At 45.2% G+C, this 18,904-nt stretch overlaps 1 protein-coding gene across 4 annotated transcripts in view; it reads right to left on the reverse strand.

Annotated features, from left to right (window-relative positions):
- Positions 1 to 18,904, reverse strand: part of CEP70 (centrosomal protein 70) — a 2,129,610-nt gene that overhangs the window by 645,920 nt on the left and 1,464,786 nt on the right. For all 4 annotated transcript variants that reach the window (XM_044075003.1, XM_044074999.1, XM_044075002.1 and 1 more), the window contains one exon: positions 15,214 to 15,316. In XM_044075003.1, the coding sequence (XP_043930938.1) occupies positions 15,214 to 15,316 (103 nt within the window). The remainder of the gene's footprint in view (positions 1 to 15,213; positions 15,317 to 18,904) is intronic.

The following is an 18,904-nucleotide window of genomic DNA, read 5'->3' on the forward strand; positions in this document are numbered from 1 at the left end:
ACTCTGGGGGGGATGCAGCGTATTCCTTGATAAGATCGCGCTGCATCCTGATGACGTGTGCCAAATAGTTGAGCGCCCTCACTGAGAAGGTCGCTGAACTAAACATTTGCTTCCCCAAACGGTCCATCATCCGAGACTCCTTGCTCGGGGGATGGACTGAGGGACTCTCCTGGGCGAGTTCCCTCTTAGTGGCTGCTGCCGACAACATGGCATCTACCAGGGGTCCCTTGCTCCAGTGGGCACGGTCAGCAGGGGGGCAAAGGATCCTGTCGGGCCTCTTAGGGATTGGCTCCACGGTGTCCGGTTCCTTCCACGCCCTGGTGGTAATAAGGACACCCAAGAGGTAGACGGGCCCGCTTCAAATGCCTCCAAGAACACAGACTCGTCCGAGGAAGACTTTGGGGCAGACCACCCACCTCTAATCCGTAACATTTCCATGATGTCTCCGAAGGAGACATCCTCAGGGGGTGATCTTGGGGAGCCTTCCCCTTCCTCCAAGTCAGTGTCTTCAGTTAAAGACTCGGGGGAGTCTATGTGCCTCCTCTTGCACGAATGCTTGCGAGGTGCTTCCTCGGGGGGGGCTGTCCGAGGAGCCCTCGCCAGCCATGTCCAGAACCGCAGGAACTGCTTGGGGCAGTGAAGCGGGCTGTCCCAGTGGTCAGGTGATGGAAGCCTGGCCCAGAGCAGATGGAGTGCGGGACGGAGCCGAAGCAAGGGCCGGGGGTCCGGATGCCCTCAACGGAGCCCTCTCCACTACATCAAAAGCCGAGGGGGAGCCAGCCTCGACAATAGGATCCCCTCGGATCCGATGAGCTGATCAGAGCCGGCGCCGAGCCCCTCGGATCCGAGGGACCAGTGTGCTCCGACAAGGACTGCACCGAAGGCACACTGAGTCCCTCAGATCCGAAGCTCGGGCCAAGGCTCCGAGAGGTCAGATCCGACAGACTCGTGGGCAGGGTCGGATCTGAAGTACCCAGTACTGTCGGCGCCGACCCACCCCCGGCTCTGAGGCTGCCCGGCTCCGAGTGCTCCGAACCCGGGTAGCGGGTCGGAGAAGGAGCAATAGGCTTAAAAAATGGGGTCGAGCTCCCCCCCAGAGGGGGGAGGCAGGAGCACTCCCATCTGCATCTGGGCCTGGATGAACCTTCGCATCATCCGGTCCACATCAGCATTGGAGAGGCTGTAAGTAGACCTCGACGAGGCTACCGAGGTAGGCCTTGAGTGTCGCCTCGATAGCCTCGATGGAGGTCGGGTCCCCTCATCCTCAGGCTCCGGTGAAAAGCACGGGGACCAGAGCCGAGGAGGGGGAGAGCCAGCAGCCAGAGAGGCCGGAGGAGAAGCCCGCTTAGCCAGCGGGGCCGAAAAGGAGGTCTCGGCCCGCCGCTTGTGGTGCTTCTCTCTCCGGTCCTTTTTCCTGGCTTCCCTCTCCTCCGACCCTTTGGCGGAAGTTTGAATCCCGGGTGGAGGAGGGGGAGCAGGCAAGGCAGGGACTGCCAAAGCAGTGACCACCAAGGCGAAGCCGAGTCTGGGGGCAAGAGTCCCGCCAAGACCAGCCTCGACCTCCGCTCCTTCAATGCCCTGGGGTTGAACCCTGCACAGATTGAACACCCTGAAGTGAGGTGTTCAACCCCAAGGCATTGAACGCACCAAGTGTGGCCATCAGCAGGGGAAAGCTTATGGACACACTCGGAGCACTTTGAAAACACAGCCTTTGGGGCCTCAGACATTACTATTTTTTTTTTTTTTTTTTTTTAAATAGTAACAATAAAGTAAAGTAAAAACAACACTCACACAAAGGCCCCAAAGAAACACACACACACACCAACTATGCAGCCAGCGAGGGGAGGGTAAAACTAAATTAAATTAACCCAAAAATTATAAAAATAGAAGGGGAACCTATATCTTTCACACAAATTTAAAGTTTAAAACAATTTTAAACACCCTTTAACAAGAAAATATCAACTTAGCTTTAGGAGCTCAGAAGACCAGCCTACACCATGCGCGGCAAACTAGATCTGAGGTCATGTAGGGAGAGCAGGGCATTATGGGTGAGGGGAGGAGCTATGAGCTCGGATCCATAGCCGGATAAACCATGCCGGTTCGGATCCGATATCGGATCCATACCCACAGGTTGCTGACAAATGAATTCTCCTACTTCAGATTCTCTATTAAGTTCCAGATCCGTGTTCATCTGGTGGGACCGCCTGGATGACTCGGCTACTGGTTTTCTTTGGGAGGGTGGAATACTGGGGAGCTTTCTTGACAGTGGGGGCTGATAAAAAGTGAGCAGTGAACAGCCTCTGGTTACGATATTCGGCACCCATGTCATGGGTGATGGATGTCAAGGCCTTGGAGTGCAGAGGTAAGCCCCCCCACCCCCACTAACTGCCTGCAGTCAAGTAACCATTCTGGAGTGCTGAAGACCTTAAGATAATGGTTCCTGAAACCTTGATTTTGCAGGCCAACTCTGCCCGTGGGGGTGACATTCATCATTAGAATAAGTCCCTTTGCCCTAAGGGGTCTATCCCTAGAAATTTCAGGAAAGAATGTGCAGTTGTATAAAATCTTACCATAACAGTAGATGTCCTTCTCTTCACTGCTGCAGTATTCTATACCTAAGGGATCGCCTGCCAAGGATAGCTTAACGTCCGGCCAGTATACTAAAGAGTCTTTAGTACTTATAGGTGTCACACTTCACACGTATAATTCCCATGCAAGGCATAGGGCATAAAGGTGATATACAAACACACATTCAGAACTGGAAAAGCCTCAGGAAGAAGAGAATGTCCCTAGGAACAAGGAAAACCATGTGCATCCAGAAGAAAAGTAGAACAGACCCTCAACCTGGAGGGCAGGAAAGAACAAGGCTAGCGCAGAGGGGGCAGGAGGGAGGAAGCAAATACTGAAACAGTGAAAAGGAGAACATCTGCTGTTATGGAAAGATGTGATACAACTGCACTATGCCCTTCTAGATCACTGTTGCAATACTCTTTACCTAAGGGAGAGTACAAAAGCTCAAGAGGAAGCCTTGGAGGAGGACGGCACAGAAGAGCCTTCCAGAAATTCATACAAAACAGCCCTAGCAAAGTTAGCCTTGGCCCTGGAAATAACATCCAACTTGTAATTCGTAGTGAAAGCATGATCAGAGGACCAAGCAGCAGCCTCAGTGATGGAAATGGTATTCGACCTCTTGAAAAAAGCACCAAAGGAGGAAAAAGCCCTGGCAGAATGACCCTTTACTGATGAGGAAATACATTTTCAACGAAAAGAATAATGAAAAGAAATGGCCTTTGAAATCCAGGTAGAGACTGCTTGCTTAGAAACAAACATACAGACCTGGGATGAAAGGAAACAAAACGCTGCTCAGATTTGCTGAATATCTGAACTATCTATGCAAATCTAAGGTGTGAAGGACCTTCTCACTGGCAGACTTCAGAGAAGGGAAAATAAGACAGACAAACAGACTGATTAAGGGAAACCTCATTAACCAACTTGGACATAAAAGAAGAATTTGAGCTAAGAAACACCCTGTCTCTGTGGAAAACTAGAAAAGGAGGGATTTGTATGAGAGTCTGAAGTTCAAGAGTCTCTTGGCTGAAGTAAGCCAAAACGAGAACAGTGTTCCAACAACAATGTAAGGAAGCTGAAAAAGCAGGCTCAAAAGCAGCCTAAGTCGATTTTTTAAGAACAAAAGTGAGTTCCCAAGAAAGTGGAATATTCTTCTTGGGGGGTCTGTTATAAAGGACACCATTAAATACCTGCTTGACAACAAATCTACAGGCCAAAGGAGGATGTAAACGAAGACGAGCAGACGTTGCTGACAGGTCAGCTTTAACTGAAGAATATGCTAACCCAGCATGGAGCAAATCACACAGATGAGAAAACCAAAGGAACTTCCACAGATCCTGATGGCGAAAGAGGCACCAGACAGAATTTTTTTTTTCATTTGGACAGATGCATTTTCCTGGCCTCCTGCAAAACCTGAAGTGCATCCTCAGAAAAGTCATAGCTGAAAGGGATCAAAACCTTATCTCCCACAGTGTCAGTTGAAGAGTGGACAAGTAAGGATGGATAACAAACCCTTTGCCTTGTGTGAAAAGATCCACCCAGTGAGGTAACTTGTGGTGACTACCCCTGACCAAGTGAGAGAGAAGGGGGAAACAATGCTGTCTGGACCAAAAGGAAATCACTAGCACGACTTTGGAAGAGTCCTGCCTGATCTTTTGCAAGACTTGTGGTAAGAGAGGAAAAGGAGGGAAGGCATACAGAAACACCCCCTTCCAAGGAAAAGACAGGGTGCCCACATTCCAAGCCAGAGGACTTGGGACTGTGGAACAGATTAGAGGAAGTTGTCTGTTCAGAGTGGAGGCAAAAAGATCTCCCTGAGGAATACCCACCAATGGACAATGTCCAAGAACACATCTCTGTCAAGCATCCATTCATGAGCTTGTATGAATGACCTGCTCAATCTGCCACTGGGTTGTGCTCTGTGGGAATGTAAACTGTCTGAAGGGTCACTTGATACTTGTCAGCTAGATTCCAGACCTGAATAGCTAGTCTGCAAAGAATATAGGACCTTGTGCCATCCTGCTTGCTGACATACATCACTGTGGTATTGTCAGTGACAATTTTATGAGGCCTGTGATAAAACAGGGAATGAAAAGCCTGAACAGCCAGAAGCAGAGCCCTCATCTCCTTTATATTAATGCGGTCTGACTTTTGATGAAGGGGCCAGAAACCCTGAACCCTGAGGGGGCCTCCCTTCTGGTTTTTAGAGAAAGACTCTGGTGGGGTAGAGAACAAACTCATATGGCTTTAGCCCCAAAGAGTGTTGTGCCATCATGAGGGACACTGACAAAGGACATCTTGTAGTGCTCTGCAAAGTCACACAAGCACATGTATGTTTCCTTATTATTATGCCAGTGCCTGCAGCTCTCAAAATGCCCTTGGTCTTGCTAGAAATCAGGTGCATCAACACACTGAAAAAGGACTGGAGGGTGACTAGCTGTAGGTCTGACTTCTTCTTGTTCTCTTCAGAGATGGACCTGGAGAGAGAGAGTGAGATTTGGAGAGTCTCCCTCTTAAATTGAGTCATGTGCCATGTAGTTCAATGCCCTCACTTTGAAAGTTGCTGAAGCTTACACCTGCTTCACAAATCTGTCCAATGCCCTGGACTCTCGATGGGGGAATGGACAGAAGAGCTTTCTTTGGCAAGCATCTTTTTGGTTGCTACCACCACCTCCATGGAATCGATAGTGGGATATTTACTCCAATGCAGATGGTCTTTGGGTGACACTAAGAACTTGCCTGGCTTTCAGGGAACTGGTTCAGCAATAATTGGCTCTATGCCCACTTTGAGATAATGTAAACTATCTCATCAGCAGGAGTAACAACCCAAGTAGTAGCTGGGTCAGAGATGAAGGCCTCAAGGAACACTGACTTCTCCTGGGAGGGAGATACAAAGGACCAATCACCTTTATGTCTCAAACATTCGAGGGTCTCTCTGAAAGACGTCTGGGATATCCTTCCCCTTCAAAGTCAGTGCCTTCAGTTAGTGACTCCTGAGGGCAATCAACCTGCCTTCTCTTATGCTCACTCTTCCACGTAACCTCATGATGGAATGTTCCAGTGAGGAGTGAGAAGTAGAGTGAGACTCTTGAAGATGAACTATCTCAAGGCTTGACGGGGCCTGTGAAGGATCAGCACCCAACAGGATCTGATGGGGATGGATGGAGCCAAGTGAGGAAAAGTCTGCTCATCAGACAGAGAGTGCTCTCTTGGTGGCCTCAAGTGTCAAAGCTGAGGGGGAGCCAGAAATCATCCCAGATGGAGAAGTAGCTGCTCCAGGCAGACTCCGGAATCTGACCCCACTAGGTTTCCTGGATTTTTTCAGTTTCTCCCTCATACTATTAGCACCTTTCTCCCCCTTATGCTGTCAGAAGACTTCTTGATAATGAGACATAGGGGCATGAGCCTGGGACAAGTCTCTTGCAGAGTCAGAAAGAATTCACTTCAAAAAAATTTATTTATTCTCTCTCTGATCACGCCAGTACCAAAAGCAGTACTGATGGAGCACTGTTCATCCAGGTGGGAAGCTCCAAGGTAATACACACAGTGTGTGAATCAGAATTTTGGTAACTTGTGGATAAAGGCTACACACCTTTTAAATCCTGATGGCTTACCGGCCATAGTGAAAAAGGGAAATTCCCAGCCACCACAAACACTAGCTAAAGGGAGGGGAAAAACAAAGCACAACACACATCTAAATAATCATACTACAAATTAGAGTAACTACTCTCCAACCACTAAAACTTCAAGATCTTAAATGACACTGCTAGAGGTAAGAGAGAAAGAGCAAGTGCTAAATGTGTGAGAGAGAACTTCAAACTTTGTAGATAAAAACTACTTAGCAAAAAGGTAGGGGGAAGACAAACCAACTAAATCCTAGCAACACTAGATAGAAAATACCAAAATACATGAAAAAAGACAAGTACTTAGCTAAGGCAAGCCTAAGCAGACCACATCTGTTCAAACGAGCAACAAATGAGATCTGAGGTAATCTCAGGGGCAGGATGGGATTTTAGCTAAGAGCAGTCATCTGTGCTTTGGATTTAAAGTCTAGAGTGGGTGAAATCTAATCTGAGGACCCTTCTGCTGAGGAACAGATGGAAAAGACATTAGATTAAACACTTATAAACACTACCTAGGCCAATCACCACTGAAGGAGGAAAGTGCAACATGCATGCAACTGCACAAACTGTATTTGTTTGAGACAAAAATAAAGCAGATCCACAATAAAAAAGAGAGGTTCTCCAGGGAGACAGACAGCAACCATCAACAATGGGACTGCCAGTCTAGCCAGGGCCGTCTCTCCATCCTGCACCCTTTCTGAATGGGCTCATTAATAAAATCTTATATGCTCCCAACAAGCAGCCTTAGGGAGAGAATGGTACTGTTCTGCCCACAAGAAAAAATGCAGCTACTTGAACAGAAGTTCCCAGCAGTTCATGACGCAAACAACAGGATTTTAATGAAAGCTGATGGGGACCTGGGAGGCAAGTATGATGTCAGGAAGAAAAAGGACCAGAGTCAGCTAAGGGCAAGAGTGCGTCAAGTCCCCCATTCAAAGTCCTCAAAAGAAAGTACAGTTGTGTACATCTACCATAAATGTAGATGTTCGAGTGCAACAGTGAAGACACTCGAACATCTACATTTATGGTAGGTGTACACAACTGTACTATGTTCATCGTGTTTCACTGTTGCAGTCATGACTGTAGGGTAGAATCCCAAAGCTGAAAGAAAGGGAGGTGGTCATAAAGAGGAAGGGGCGGCTAAAAGGCCCTGCAAGACTGCAGAGGCAAAGCCTGCCCTAGACTTAGAGTAGAGAGGAAGATTGTAGTGCTTAGAAAATGTATGCACTGAACTCCAAGTTGCAGCTTCCAAAATGTCCTTGGTAGGAACTCCCCTGAGGAAGGCTGCAGAAGTGGCAGCAGCTCTGGTGGAATGAGTCCGTATACTCCCTGGGATTTGCTTTCCATGGTGAGAATAACAAAATCTGATTCCATGAGCAATCCATTTAGAAATGGTCTGTTTTGAAATAGCTTTACCTTGGGAACTTGAAGCATAAGAAACAAACAATTGTTCTGATTTTCTGATGTCCTTGGTTCTGTTCAGGTAAAAACATAGCTGTCTGTGTACATCCAAGGAATGTAAGATCCTTTCCCCTTTATTTTGAGGAGTGGGGAAAAAGGTTGGCAAGTGTATAGTTTGATTTAAAGCCACTTTGGAAACCACCTTAGGCATGAAGGTAGGATTAGTCCTCAAAGATACCCTGTCTTGATGAAAAATAATATAAGGTTCCACAGCCATAAGAGCTTGTAACTCTGAAACTCTCCTGGCAGAGGTTAGGGCTAACAGAATGGCTGTCTTCCAAGATAAAAACTTGATGTCAGAAGAGGCAGCAGGCTCAAAAGGAGGCAAGGTTAGTTTTTCCAAAACATAGATGAGATCCCAAGCAGGAATAGGAGGAGATCTAGGAGGTCTTAAGTTCTTAGCTACTCTGAGAAACTGTCGCATGAGCTGGTGGGAAAAGATTGGAAGGATTGCATTATAATGAGCAGAAATAGCAGAGGCATGTATCTTAATGGAAGAGAAAGAGAGACCCTTATGTAAGAGATCTGTCAAGTAAAGTAAAATTAAAGGAATGTTAGGAAGAAGAGGATCAGAATCCTGAGCCTGCATCCAGGAACAAAATCTTTTCCATTTTCCTGCATAAGATTTTCTAGTGCTAGGATGTCTGGCTTCTAAAATGACATCCATAACCTGCTTGGGCAGTAAAGAAGAAATCAAAGGCCCTGGATTAACCAGGCCACCAGGCTGAGAGTTCTGACATGAGAGTGCAGAACCTGACCCTGATGTTGGGACAGAAGGTTCGGAGACTGAGGTAAAACCCAAGGGGGCTCCAGGCATAGGTTTTTTAGAGTTGGATACCAAAACTGCCGAGGCCAATTTGGAGCCAGCAAGATTATCATCTTGGGTTTGTCCTGTTTTATCTTCAATAAAACCTGTGGAAGAAGAGGAAGAGGTGGAAAGGCATATCCCGAGAGGTTCCTCCAACTGAATGACAGGGCGTCCACTTTCCAAGCTTCTCTGTGGAAAGTCCTGGTGCAAAAAGTCTGTAGTTGATGATTGAGAAGGGATGCAAAGAGGTCTATGTGAGGACATCCCCAGACTGCTGTTATCATCCTGAATATTTTGGTGTCCAGCATCCACTCGTGTGGATCCGAAAGATTTCTGCTAAGACTGTCTGTCAGTAAGTTTTGTTTTCCTGGGAGAAACTGAGCTTGAAGATCCAGATTGCAAGCTAGAGCTGTGTTCCATAGATCCATGGCTAATTTGCAAAGGGGGTAGGAATGAGATCCCCCTTGCTTGTTTATGTACCACATAACTGTGGTGTTGTCTGTCCGTATTGACAGTTGTCCTGGTTGTAAAAGATTCCTGAAGGCCAATAGAGCTTTCTGAACGGCTAACATTTCCTTTAAATTGATATGCAGGTGCTTCTGATCTTTTGTCCAAAGGCCCTGCAAACAATTGCCCTGAAAATGGGCTCCTCAAGCATAATCCGAGGCATCCGTGGTTAGAATCTGAGAGACAGGAGGCAGACGGAAGGGCTTCCCTTTGTTTAGAGCACATGCCCTGGACCACCAAAGAAATTCCTTTTGAAGGCAAGGAAGAACGGAGATCAGTATGTCTAAACTGTGGCAATGAGACCATACACTTTTTAGGTACCACTGTATTTTCCTCATGTGTAGTCTTGCATATGGTACGAGAAGGATGCAGGAGGCCATGTAACCCAAAGCCTGCAGGAATTTCCTTGCAGATAGATGAGTTAAAGTTGCCAAGGTTCTGAAAGTTGAAGCCAGCTGTAACTGTTTTTCGGATGTCAGAAATGCCATCTGGGTTGTGGTGTTTAGAAGTGCACACAGAAAAGTTATCTGTTGTGATGGTGTTAAATTTGACTTTTTTATGTTTACAGAGAATCCCAGGAACTTGAGGAGGTTCTGTACAAATTCTAGATGCTGGAGTAAGACATCCTTGCTGTCTGCCTGAATTAGACAATCATCCAGATAAGGGTAAATCTGAATTCCCTTGAGTCTGCAGTAAGCTACTACTGGAGCCAGGCATTTGGTGAAGACCCTGGGCGCAGTAGATAATCCAAAGGGCAGCACAGAGAACTGAAAGTGCCTCGATCCGGCTTTGAACCTGAGGTATTTTCTGCAATCCTGCCTGATGGGAATGTGTAAATATGCCTCCTTTAAATCCAAAGTTACCATCCATGTATTTCTAGACAGCACTGGAAGTAGCTGCTGTAGAGTAAGCATCTTGAATTTTGGAATCTCTAGAAAGGTGTTCAAGACCGACAGATCCAGAATGGGTCTCCATGAGTTTTGCTTCCTTGGGACTAGAAAGAGCCTTGAATAAAAACCTTTTCCCATCTCTGAAAGAGGAACCAGTTCTATGGCATTCATAGCCAAAAGAGCTTCCACCTGGTTTAAGGCCTCCGTCCATTGATGTTTTAGAAGGTCTGGCCATCCGCTTGGCCTTGGCAAGGTATGAAAATGGAATTTGTAACCTCTTAAAACCACATCCAAAACCCATTTGTCTTGGGTTATTTGAGTCCAATTTTGATAAAAAAGAGAGAGTTTTCCTCCGAGAGGGGCTTCCAGGTAAGAAGTTCCTGTAGCCCAACAGAGGGAGTCATTGAGTTTGTTTCCTTTGAGATTGTGACCTGTCCTCTCCTCCCCTAGGGGTGGAAGCAGTCCACTGTCTTGGTCTATAAGCAGCTTGTGTTTGAGGCCTCCCTCTGGAACGTCTATATCTACCCCTCTGAGGCCTGTCTGAAGTGGGAAAGGACCAATTTTTAGAAGGCCAATTCCTGCTAAATCTAGGAGGCTGTACTTATAAGAAATCTTTAACTGTTTGCATGGATTTCGCCTTATCCTCCATCTTTTTAATCACCTCTTCGGCTTTTGATCCAAACAAAACATTATGCTGAACAGGAGCATCCAATAATTTAGCCTTTACTTGTTCAGGTAAATTTTGTTCCTTTAGCCATGCATGCCTTCTAATGACTGTGCCAGAGGCCACAGCCCTACAAGAAGCCTCCAAGGCATCAAATCCACAGTGTAAACCATGCTTCCCAACCTGTTCAGTGGCATGCAATAAGTCATGTAATTCCTTACCATCTGCACAGGCAGAAATGGAAGTAAGCTTTTGTTTTAAGATGGACAATAGAAATTGCTGGTATTTAAACATATGAAACTGACAGTTTAAAGCCCTAATGGACAAAGTAGCAGAAGTGTACACCTTTTTGCCCCATCTTTCTAAGGATCGAGAATCCTTTTCAGTAGGAATGGGATTTTGTGCAGAAGCGGCCTTAACTCCCTTAGGACCCTGAGAAATGGTTTCAGGGTCAGCAGAAAAAACTGATGGGAATCAGGAACCCTGTAATATCTATCAGGCTTAACAGGAGCAGGAGGAAAAGAGTCCGGGGTTAAGTTAGTCTCCGAAAAGGCATCATCCACAATATCCAAAACAGGAGGAATAGCCAGGGGCCTATGTTGAGGAAGAAGAAGAAATTCCCTCGGTCTTTTCTTGGATTCCGAATACTCCTGTCCTTCCCAGTGGAAACGTTCCCTCATTTCATGCAACATTTCCCCAAAAGAGAAATCCTCAGGGGGAGAAGCTGAAGGATTGGATTCTTCAGCATCAGAATCCTCATAAGGAGGGAAAGAATATTCCTGATCAGAAGAAGAAACTGAGGAAACAGAAGCCTGATCAGAGGAATCATAAGAAACATCTTGCCTTGGCCTTTTGTCTGGAGAGGGATGAGAACCCCTAATCATAGTAAGTAAATCCTCCGCCATCCTGAGTAACTGTTTCTGTGACTTGGGAGCTGGTTCAGAAGAGGCCTGTGTAGAAGTCTTTGATTTTGAAGGAGTCTTTGCCTTTGTCTTTATTAGTAGCTGAGTAGGCCTGAAAACCCCTTCGGAAGCCGGTACCTGCACAGCGGTTCCGGACCCATCCGAAGGAGCATTGTCCGAAGGTCCTGCAACAAAAATATTTAAAGGCCTGGTTGGCTCCTCATGAGAGTCCGTTTCGGCCATCGGTTCTGAAATGGCCGATGACAGGGGCTGCAAAAGCACCTCACTGATGACGGCCGAACCTGAAGCTGGCTCCGCTTGTGCGCTATCATCAGATTTGGACCTCGGAGGCCTGTCTTTATCCTTGCGACGTTTGTGAACTCCGGTAGCCTGGACCGTATCCGACGACATTTTGTAGTTAAAGCGCCTACCGAAGTAATGAAAAGCAAAATCGTACCTTCGCTTAATTGTACGTTGATTGAATCTAGCACAAAACCGACAACTAGCTACGTCGTAGTCAGGGCCCAAGCAAGGAATACAGTAAGAATAAAAATCCTTATGAGGTATTTGCTTCCCACATGAAATACAATTATTAACTTTTTCTGACATCGGAGTGGAGCAAGAAAAAAGTTTCCCCAATGGGGTACTTAGCTTTGAGTGGAGAAGAAAATCTTCGGACCGAAGTATATCAGTAAAATTCGTCAGGAGTCAGCCGACCGGCACTTGCGAACTGCTATCACCGCACGGCAAGAAAGACTGGAGAAGATGGTGTCGGCTGTCAGCTTTGTACTCCTGGCGCTCTGACGTCAGGGAGCATGGTTGAACAGCCGACGCTGGACCCAGACTTTGGGATTCTGGCCGACCGAGGGCTGCCTGCCGGCAGGGGAGAAACCTACAGTCATGACTGCAACAGTGAAACACGATGAACATCTGAAGACAATAAAACCATATCCCTGAAAAGAAACTAGACATAAAACTGCAAGAATGGGAACCCCCAAGCAGAGGTGTGTCCCACCTCCAAAGACCTAATCTCAAACCAGTTTCAAGACAGAGGTAGCCATGAGGGACCTTCCTTAGAATTTCATCCAAAAGAATAGGATTTGGAGTGGGAACCTGACTCAGAAGCTAAAGCCAATGTGAAGTATAGCAAAACCAAGACTAAATACTAGTTATTGTGGATCTGAAATATCTAAGGAAATGCAGTGAGTATAACAAAAACACAAATTATGAAATACTAAAGATCAACCTTCAGTCAATTATGGACAATATTAAGGCTAGCTTTTGCCCTCCCAAAAAGCCTTAGCCATTCTAGAACAGGGTTCAAAAGCATCCCAAGGGACAAGAAGGAACCAGTAACAATGATGCTCAGGATCACCAAGCTCTAAACGTACCCACACCCAAACAGAGACAGATGCCAAAGAGAAACTGGCATCCCAACAGAAAGACAGAGGCAGCCAGCTCAAGAAGGGAAGTAGTCATGCCTAGAATGAATGTTCTACAGTTCCAAAATCCTCAAGGATCCAAGACAGAAAGCCCTTCCAAGACAAACACTACCATCAGTGAACACAAGGGGATTCACTAGACTTCACCCAACCAGGAATCTCAGGTTAAACAACCCAACTTGGCAACCTAAAAAGGAACTACTGGAAATAGGTGTCTCGCCTTCTAAGAGGCTAGGGGCAAAAGAAGATCTGGAGGACATTTGGGTCAATGAATCAGAAGTCCTCCCTCCCACCACTGAAGGGAGGGCACAGAGAATGATAACAGAACAATGTGCATCCTCATTCCCTCTTAGTCATGCCAGTGAAACTTCAGGACCAGGAATGGGGAGGGAGGGAAGGTGGGATTAACCCCATTCTCTCCAAGAAGCTTACGAAGGGGAAAGGGGGGTGGAGCCTTTAAGAAAGTCTAGCCATAGTTGAGACAAGGACAGAAGGCACTTCTCATCCTGGACTTAAGATGCATAAAGAGCCTCTTCCTTCGTTATGAAGGGTGAGACCTCAAGTAGATGAGAAGCAGACGTCTGCTAAGGAGAAGTTATGCCTAGCACAAAGGAATGTAGTAGCAGGGATTACATCATCTGAACCAAAAAAAAACTACACCTGTCAAAGGAAGTTTCAATAAAGGGCTTGATAAAGTTGTTTCCCTAGGAGGAGAATCACAGCCATTCCATCTCTTACAGGTACCTGCTTGTGCCCACTGTCCTGGCCAGGGCATTCATAGACAACAAATAGAGGTACGGCTGAAACAGGCTGGCAGTATTCAGGAAGAAGTACAGATAATTTCAGATGGTACATTCAAGGATGGCTTGAATAGTAGCAAAGCTGAGATTACCAGTTAAGATGTATAGCTGAAGGTGTTAAGCCCCAAAATGGCACAGAAATAAACCTACTTGCCCAACCAGTCCTCCTCCTAGGCCATCTTGTCTGTCAACTGGGGAAAAAGATGACATATGTGCTCAGAGAATAATAAATGCCCTCTAGCATACATAGAAGTCAGTTTTGGAATGATCTGGCAAGGTCTCACTCCAGTCTGCTGAAGAATGATAAAATTATTTATATTTCCTCTAGGATGAAGCAGTGACGTTAGGGTACCTTCCAGGATTCTGTGATGACATAAAACAATCCGAGTCCATGGAAGGGATGAGCATGGAGGAGATGATATACTCAAGACCCATCTGGGCCAGGGAGCAAAAAGGTTATCTATACACCATATGGCCTCTCAGATATAAATCTCATCCCACAAAGTGGAAGAGTGCAGGAAGTCTTAGACTTCATTTAGGACCTTCCTAGCAGGACTTGCTTGAGAACCAATTGAGAAGGCAGATCCTCATCTATCAGCTCTGGCAGCTAACAGTATGAAGGCTCACAAAACTGTGATTTCAGTGAGTACAGCTCTGGAGGCTAACAGTATGAAGGCTCACATAACTGGGATTTCAGTGAGTACAGAAAAGTGAGGCTAAGTGAGATACAGACGTGTCAGAAGCAGTGCACTAGGAGAAGAAATCTACACTGGGCCAGGTGCTGGCATCCAAATTCCCTACAGGTAAAATTCCATACCCATAAAATTAGATAACTGCAACAGTTGCTTAAATAACAGCCTGACCTTTCAATCTTGGGTTGTGGACTATCACAGACTCATCCTAAGACTACTTCATCAGGGCTGACCATTCCAGGTGGGAGGTCCAAAGAGATGAAGCCTTGGCCATGAGCATCCCAGTCCATAACCGACTGACTTCAGGGACCACTCCCTCTGATCAGGCTGGCTGATGCCATGACCAAGCTGATTCACCCTAGGAAAGGCAGTACAAACCTTCCAGAATAACTCCCCAAGGTGGAAGCCATGGGGTTCACCTTTCCCAGACCTCAGGTTCACAGCTGAAATGAAGTTCCAGAATGGAATCACACATCTGCTAAATGAGAATGACTCTGACTCCTAGGAGAGTGAAGATGCCTTGGAAGAGAGATACCCTTAACTTTACGAAGCGTAGGCCCCACTAAGGCAGCAACAGACACCTCTTTACAGCCAGAGAAAATAAAAGGGTAGGTAAACAAAGGAAATTCTTTTATCGAAAATAACAAGGATAGAGATCCAAACTCTGAAAAAGAAACAGCAGGTGCAGTGGATAAGTTTGCTCATGCTGCAGATGCATAATGTCACTGCATAAGTCAGGATCCATCAGAGGGCCCTTGATGGTAGATACACAAATTCCTCAAAGACTATAGTATCTTTCTTTATATACAGAACAAGTTAAACTTATAACAAACATTTTCAGAGTTAAGAATAATACCTTTAAGACATGTCTGCAAACATCTGCATGTATGCTATCCAAGTCTTCTACTTTAGTATTCTCTTTTTCCTCAGCTTGTCTTCCATTAGGAAACTCTGAAAGCCTAAAAAGGACACAGTAATAAATACACAAGTACATTTCAGAAGGCTCACATAACTGGATTACACTGGACATGCTTACAAAATTATAATTCAAACGAAACTTTTCAGTTATATCTTCATATACAACCAAAAAAGCCTAAACACTAAAAAGCAGCTATGCAGCCACCATCTATAAGTAGTCCTACCGAGTGCAAAAAGTACACACCTTCAAATAAACGTATTAAGAAACTCCTGTAGCAAAAATTTCCATTTTATAGCACAGTAAAATGTCTCTGAAGAAACTAGACTGGGAAAATATACTTGATCATGACCTTTGATGGCATTTGTTTTGCCAGCATGTTCTCCACCACTATGGCAAGCTGGCTTTATAACTCAGTTGGTTTCAAAGCTAATTACTTTTAACTTGGCCTTACACATTTTTTCTTCATCTTTTTGGCCCCATACTTGCAGACCATCAAATCCCTCTCCAATCATGCTAAGGCCATTCATTAGACTAAACAAGGGAAATACTCAGTACTGTACAGGTATAAGACTCATCTGGGGAAGACGTCATACAGGCAGCTATGAGGGTTGCTTGTACTCTCAATGGTATCCCTGCAAGTGAGGTTATTAAAGCCCTCAAACTTCCCATGGTGATAATGCAAGGATTGGTATAACTACAGGGACCACTTATACCCCTCAGCCCTATGCATGCAAGTTTGTTACATGCCATAATACGGGCTCATCGTCACCAGCTTGGGTGGCCAGTGCCCACATACTTGCTGCACTGCATTCCTACTTCAGACAAGCCTCTGCTTGCCCAAAGCATCAGTAAGGCAGCTGGTCACAACCTTCCCCCCAAGAACAGGGATGTCTATCCTCCCTTGCCAGGTCCATCAAGCCCTCAAGCAGCAACTCAAACTTGAGACATCTCAACAGTAATCAGGACTTTATCCCTCTACACAATGGAGTTGGCTTGGCCATATAGAATTTCATACACAAAACACAGTATATTTTCATTTCTGTTTACTCTGCACAAACTGTTGCTCCCAGGCTGCTGGATCCAGGATTCAGTAGAGCTAACTTTCTAGTAACGTATACTTTTCTGATAATTTTATTAGAAATACCCTCAAAGTCTCTTCTTTCTACATAATCCTCTGCTAAAGACTCATGTATCTGATAAGAATTATCACTCTCTCAGTGGCCTCCACCTCTCTGACAAGTCTGCTTCCGTGGCTCCAATCTTTGGTTTACCTTAGATAACATGTGCCCATTACTAAGGGTGAAGAATCTGTGATCTATTGAATGAAAATATCCACTATGGTAAATAAAGGCCTTCACAGTCTTCTGAACTTTGTCTCCTTTTACAGTTTAAGAAAGGATAAAGGGCCATCCAGGACAGTCTGATAAAGCTCGTCTTTAAAGGAACAGAGCTTCAAGCCACATAATATGGTGAAGGCAATACATTAGTGGCTGCCACTGTAGCCCCCTACATTAGCACAATCAAAGGTACAGTAGGCTATATTAAACACATCTAAGGAGGATAAACTAGGAGGTTTTCCAGTGAACCAAAGTTCCTAAAACAAGAGAGCTCTGCCAGTTTTTCCAGTGCCTGATAAACTAGACAAGACTAGGACAGGTGAGAAAGTGCTGTGAAGGCACTTCAAGTTATAATCTTTGGATTAATCTGACACCCAGATGGATATCTGTTGGCAATTTTAACTTAGGGCATATAATTAGTAAGAGTACAAAACCATAAAAAATAAACTCTTCAAAAACAAGACAAAAAAGAAAGTATGTACTTTGCACTGTAAAAAAGATAAAGGCAATAATGAGGCCAATGAACTAGTAAAACACTTAAGATTAGCTGTTTATTTCAAAAGCAAACAAGAACTGAGTAGAGTACGAGTGGTCCACTACATTTTACTGCCAGCCTCGTCTAAGGCCACATTTGAAAATATGAGTACAAATCCTTAAGAATGTCCAAATGTTGAGAAATTTCAGTGCAGGGAGATAGATGCGTGTCTCTGGATATTTCATGTTCATACTGATAATTCTTGCAGCAATGATTCTTATAATACACTTTTGATTTTGACAGTTTACCACAGTAGTGGGATGATCCACAGGGATTCATTTCACCCACAGCTTTGGAACACCATCTGGAATTGACTTGCTCACAGTCTCACAGGATGCCAATGTAGGCTTACAGAATGTACACAGAGACTTGTATTATGACAAAGTCATTCAGCTAGGAGCTTATACAGAATATTTAACGTTTGAGAGCTTAAGGACCACTCTTGGGGTGCTATCAAGCTGCAGAAGAACCATCATTAAAAGAAGAGTCCAAAAGTGGAATGACCCATGGTTTCTCCCACACCTTCCTAATGCAGTGATTGATCCTCTTCTAGGATGGAGGATTAGGAACAACTAACTATTGAAAGTAGAACCAAAAACTTTCCCAAAAGACAGGGTCAAAGGATCATAGGAGATTACTATGCTATTGACCCGGAGGTCATTTTAAGCCTAGCCATTTCAACCCAATGTAATACAGTAGAGGTACTAGTCTATACCAAAGATCACACTTAGTGATGACTGCCCATGTCTAGGAGGGTTGTAGGTGCTATCCTCAGTAAGGATTTATGGTGCCCCATCCACTCATCCAGGTTTCTCTTGAACAGTGTCATAGGGGTGCTCTGTTTCACATGAATTGGTAGTCTGTTCCAAAGACATGGCAGTCGCTGGGAGATAAATCTGTTCCTCAAGCATGTCCTATTTAAGTCACAGGCCATATTTAAGTCCCTGGAATGGGTAGCAATAAACCCATTTGATTTAAGGATATGCAGTAAGTTCATTAGGTTTGGGTCTTGGGGTGCTCTGTAGGCCAGGTATAAGTCTTCCCTAAGAAGTCTATACAATATGGAGTATAGTGACAGGGATTTTAGTCAGTCCATGCAAGGCACATGCTGGATGCCCTTGATCATCTTTGTAAGAAACCTTTGGAGGTCCCTCTAATTGCTGTAGATGCTTAGTACAGTACATACCGAATGGGGCATTATACTCAATTATGGGCCAGATAAGTGCCAAGTATAGGGGGGGATATAACTTATTTTGCACTTAAGGCGATGCCTTTACTAATCAAATGACCTATGTGGAAAGCATTAAGGTTGTGGTCAACCCGTGATCCCAGGTCCGTTACCACTTCATGGGTACTTAGGGCATTGTTATTGATTTGATAGTATAAAGGGAAGTTGTTTGTGCCGAAGGGAATGGTGATGCATTTCTTTGCATTCAGTTTGAAAACGTGACTAATACACCAGTCGTTGGTCTGTGTGAGACCATCATGGAATATACTGACATAATTTGGGTATTCAATAATTGCACGTAGTTTGTAGTCGTCTGCAGACTTGGTCAGCCACAACCCGTTAGTTTTGACCTGGAGTTCTGAGAAGTATATACCAAGCAGTAACCAAAAGGGGGCCCAACACTGACTCCCTGTGGCACCCCACTGGTAACAGGTCTACTGGTTGATGTGGAGTCACCCACTTTGATAGCATGTGTCTGGCTTGTGAGCCAGTTGGCAACCCATGTTACAACAAAGGGGGTTACATTCA

The sequence above is a fragment of the Protopterus annectens genome, chromosome 6.part0 (assembly GCF_019279795.1).
Source record: "Protopterus annectens isolate FY-2018-M chromosome 6.part0, PAN1.0, whole genome shotgun sequence".
NCBI classification, from domain to species: domain Eukaryota; kingdom Metazoa; phylum Chordata; order Ceratodontiformes; family Protopteridae; genus Protopterus; species Protopterus annectens.